Source organism: Balaenoptera ricei, chromosome 20 (genome assembly GCF_028023285.1).
Source record: "Balaenoptera ricei isolate mBalRic1 chromosome 20, mBalRic1.hap2, whole genome shotgun sequence".
NCBI classification, from domain to species: Eukaryota; Metazoa; Chordata; class Mammalia; order Artiodactyla; family Balaenopteridae; genus Balaenoptera; species Balaenoptera ricei.
In genome coordinates, this window is record NC_082658.1 from 45255309 (window position 1) to 45260040 (window position 4732).

The 4732-nt window shown below is 53.4% G+C and overlaps 1 protein-coding gene across 1 annotated transcript; it reads right to left on the reverse strand.

Moving 5' to 3' along the window:
- Window positions 1–705: 705 nt before the first annotated feature.
- Window positions 706–4462, reverse strand: SPACA3 (sperm acrosome associated 3). The gene is made up of 4 exons (XM_059907614.1): window positions 4219–4462; window positions 3271–3429; window positions 2775–2853; window positions 706–772 (listed from the first exon to the last, which is right to left on the reverse strand). Exons 1-4 carry the CDS (start codon window positions 4403–4405, stop codon window positions 706–708), a joined length of 492 nt encoding a protein of 163 aa, XP_059763597.1. The 5' UTR covers window positions 4406–4462.
- Window positions 4463–4732: the final 270 nt, after the last annotated feature.

Genomic DNA, 4732 nt, shown 5'->3' on the forward strand with positions numbered 1-4732 from the left:
CTCCTCTTGTCCATGAGGAATTTGCCCGTGAGAGGTGGAGTGACCTTCCCAAGGTCAGGCAGCCAGGATAAAGGAGAAACCCCATTAAGCCAGCTCTTCCCGAATTGTGCCAAACCCCCCACTGCTCCAAGATATGGCCAAGTGCGAGGTGAGTGGGACTTGGATAAGAAGCAGGCAGAGGGGTCCCCCTGAGAGGGAGAGAGCTCGGGAGGGGCTGTGGTTCCATCTAGAGAGAAGCCTGGGGCCTGACAGCTACTGTTGAATGAACTGTTGCTATGTTGAAAGAAGGTATCGGGGCCCATTCATTCACTAGTTCTACAAACGTTAGCTGAGTGCCTACCATACATTCAGGATGCATCGTTCATGCATCAATCATATATTCAAGAGGTTCATGTAGGAAACTCTGCCAGGTGTGGGCAACACAGGCACTGACACCACCACCCCCTCCCCCAGGCTTCCAGGAATGGAGGCAAACCTCCCGTGGTAGGCTTTTTGGAGTCCAGCTGAACCCCAGCCCATGCGGATAGTGAGGAAACCCTGAGATGCTTCTGGCTCCAACACGCCACCTGGACACACAGTGATAGCTGAGAACCACACTTATATTAAACTATACTTTATTAGTTGGCTTGTCTCCCCAGGCTTGGGTCAGGAACCAAACCACATCTCCCAAGCTGCTATGCATGGCCTGTCCATCCAGAGAGAATCCTACAATTCACAGCCATCCACCCAGTCACTGAGGTCCTTGCCCTGGCAGTGATGCCTCCAGACCTCCCTGAGGATGGAAGATGGGGAAGAGGAGAGACCAAATCAGCTGCGGTCTTCAGTCTTCGCTCAGAGAAGAACAGGATGGAGGCGTGGGCTCTAAACCAGAAGTGAGGTGAGGAAAGGGGCTAGCAAGGGGAAGAGAGACAAGTCAGCTGTGTTAACTAGCAAAGAACCCCCTAAAAGAAGTAAAAAAAAAAAAAAAGAGAGAGAGAATGGCCCTTAAAAAGTTACCTGTCTAGCCTCCATATTTTACCGATGGAGATAACAGAGTAATCAAGTTCACCCAGAAGTCAGTGGCAAAGATTGGGGTCCAGAGCCCCAGTTCAATGCTCGCTTCCTACACCATGCTGTTTCTGCAGACAGTGATGCCACCGTACATGTGTACAGCCCTTTACAGTTTACATAGCACTGTCACACCCATCATCCATTTATCTGCCAACCCCCCCCAGCAGCCCTATAAGGTGGATTGGGCAGATATTATGTTCCCTATATTCCAAATGAAAAGCTGAGACTAAGATGCAAAATTACTTGCCCAAGGTCCACAGCTTGTAAATGACAGAAATGCACCTACTCCCAATTCTCCTTGGCTACCAATCTGGATCTTTCAGTTGCTGGTAACTATAGTTTAGAGGCTCTTTTAGGACCATTACCTTGTTCCAGTGTCATACTAGCATCTGGAGGAAGTTAAGCAAGATCCTGGGATCCTGGGGGTCCCAAGTTCCCAGGGGTTCCAAACTTGGATAACTAGTGTCCTCTATGATGTCACTTCCTATTAGCCTCAGCCACCTCTCAGAGGTTATACATGCCACAGATTTACTCCCAGCGTACAAGAGAGTTGTTCTTTGATTTAACCCCAAAGAACCTGTTTCTTCCATCCCAGGGTAGTGCCCCCAAGGCCTCAAGCCGTTGGATTCCTACCTGAGCCTGCATTCACCCTTCCTGATTTTATAGATGTGCATTCTATCATGCTGAGCCTGCCTCATTCCAGATTCAGCTCCCGGGGCTTCAACTGTTCTCAAATCAACACGTCTCCAAAGCTGTGGCCATTGTCAAGGCCCACCTTGGACCTTCTCTATGTTCGTGGTCCTTTTCACCTCCTCCTCTCGCTCACTGGCCATGTATCACGTGTCCCTGTTCCTCCTCCACAGCCCCTCCCCCCTAACCCCTCTCCTGTCCATCACCTATACAACTGTCTGAGTCCACACCCTCTGTCTCTCATTTAGACTCCTGCAAAGGCTTCCCAACTAGCCCCCCTGCCTCTAGTCCGTCTCGCCTCCTTCTGATCATGGAGTGACATTTGATACTTTCCTAATTACCCCACCAGCCTCGTCACTATCGCATCTGCCCTGAGTTCTGGTACTCTGGCCACCTGGAGGGATTTTACCTTCCCCACATTCTGTCCCCTGCCGCTATCCAGATAGGGGAGTAAAGGGAGGTTGGAGACTCTATGTAGAGAAGCTCCCATCGGAAGAGGCTGGGAAGCTGTAGGCCTGCTGCTTCAGGGGCTCCAAAGATATAGTCCAATGCCCCATCGGATGCTCGTCCGAACTCCCTTGCCTATGAGGATGGCTCCAAAGGCCATCTCGTGGGAAGGAGGTGAGTAAAGGGAAGGCTGATAGGGTGCGGCTCCAGACCACCCAACCATGCTTCAAGCCGGGAACTTCTTTGATCTCTTGTACTAGGCAAAGATGCCACAGTTAAGAAACAAACAAAGTTCCTAGACCCTGGTCTAATGAACTTGTAGGCAGGCATCCCAACATAGGCAGATCTTGGAAGAGCCAGGCTTGGCTCCGTGACCTCCAGTGACTTGCTTACCCTCCCTAAAATTCAGTGCGTTGTCTATAAATACATCAGTGGTAGTGAGCTCCGCCACCGAAAGTTGCCGTGCGGATTAGATTGTGAGGCCATAGAATGGTGCCTGGGATAAGGAGGACACTCAGAGAAGGTTAGTTCCCTACTGTGGTCCTGGCCACATCACCTTGCAGGGGGCTCCAACTTACATTACTTACCAGGTGCCCAGACCCTGGGGATCTTGAAGTATCTTCATGGCACAGATAACAGTATCCTTGAGGTTAGGATTCAACAAGTCTGGGGAGGGAGGCAGAGAAACACGATGAGGGAGCGGGGGTTGGAGCTGGACAGCCAGAGTCTGTCTCTATCTCTCTGTCTTTCTCACACCTGTACACACCCTCCTGCATCCTAAATTCAACCCTATCCCTCGACCACCCTGGAAGCACAGGGCTTACCCGATCACTTCCCCCCATCAGAAGCCATCCCCACTCCCTTCCCATAGCTCTCAGGACAGTGTCCCATCTGGGACCCCAAATCAGATTCACGGAGGACCCATCCTCATCACTCGCCCCATCCCGCCCTCCTTGGTAGACCCAGCAGGCAGCGGGGGTCCCCACTCAGACATAAGGCAGGAGGAACACACAAGGCTGGGGAAGAAGCAATGGCCAGTGCAGAGCCTGGCCCCAGCCAGCCCCGGGCCCAGGCCCAGCCTACCGGAGCAGTACATCTGGCACATGTTTGGGACATTGGGTTTGAGATTTTTGCACCACTTCCGGCTGTTGATCTGGAAGATGCCGTTGTTGGTACTTCCATCGGCTTCGTGGTCCACGGCAGCTGTGTTGAAGCCACTTGCGAAGTAAGCAAGACAGACCCCTGCACAGGGCGGAGACACCGGCCTGCGGGTCAGATGACGGAGGCCAACCCAGACCAGAGGGCTCATGGGGAGACCCCACACGTCACCTCCTCCGAGCCTCAACTCCTGTTTCCAGACAGTCAGGGCAGACGCCCTCCGACCTCCTTGACAAATGAATCCATCGAAGCTCGGAGGGGCAAAGTGACTTACTCAAGGTCACACAGAGCTACCAAATAGCAAGAGTCAGGATCGGACCTCAGGCGTCCTGACTCCTAGGCTAGCAATCTTCCCACAGTCTCACTGCCTGCACATAGTAGGACCCAAGAAATGCTGTGGGATGAATGAACAAGGGCTCGCTCTTCAGAGACATGATTAGGAAGGCACCGGGGGAACCTAGAGAGAGGGCTAGAACCAGAGAAGAAATGAGTCCCCGTGTGGGTGTACTTCATAGCTCCTCGAAGCTGCCACCAGCTTGAAAAGTTTGGTATTTACTGCTTTGCTCAGCTTGCCCTAAACTTCACTGGGAATGTCTGATCCCAGTGGCCACAATTCAGATTAGGGTAGGAAACCATTCTTTTCCTTTGGCTCCCGACTTTACCAGCGGGGGAGAAAATGAAGAGGTCATTCTGATTTGGCTGCCTGTCGCCTGCCTGCTGTGTATTCACAACCCAGTGCCAGGTGTTCTCTGCCTCTCAGCTCATAGGATCCTTGTTTGACAAAGGAGAACAGAAGCTCCCAAGGCCACAGCCTGTGAGGGAGGAGGAGGGAGGGAGAGCAGGAGGGAGGGAGGGAGTGAGTGCAGTCCTTACAGTCTGCCAGGCTGTATCCCCGGAATCCATCCAGGCCGAAATCCTGCAGCACTCTGGCCAGCTCACAGCGACTGTAGACCTTGGCCTGGCCGGAGGTGAGCAGGCAGCTGAGCAGAGAGGCCAAGGCCAGCAGCGTGATCCCAGGCAGGCACGACCACCTTCTGGGAGCCCAGCTCCCACCTTCCATGCGGGTGGCAGGGTTGAAGACCCCGCCACCCTGGCTCAAAGCGGGGCTTTGAGATGACAGGCAGCTCACGGAAGGCTACCCCTGGAAGAAGAAGGGAAACAGGGCCTGAGTGTACCTGGGAGGTGGGGAGAAGCCTCCAACGCCGCCAACCTGCTCCCTTGCAGCCCTGATGGAGTGTTAGCCGTACCACCAAGAGCCAGAAGAGGGTTCCCCGAGGCCAGCCCCTCTCCCCTCCAATCCTGCTTTGTACCCCCCTGTCCTGGCAGCTGAGAGAAGAGGAGGGGAGCCGGGGAGAGGACAAACATATTCTGAGCTCCATACTACTTG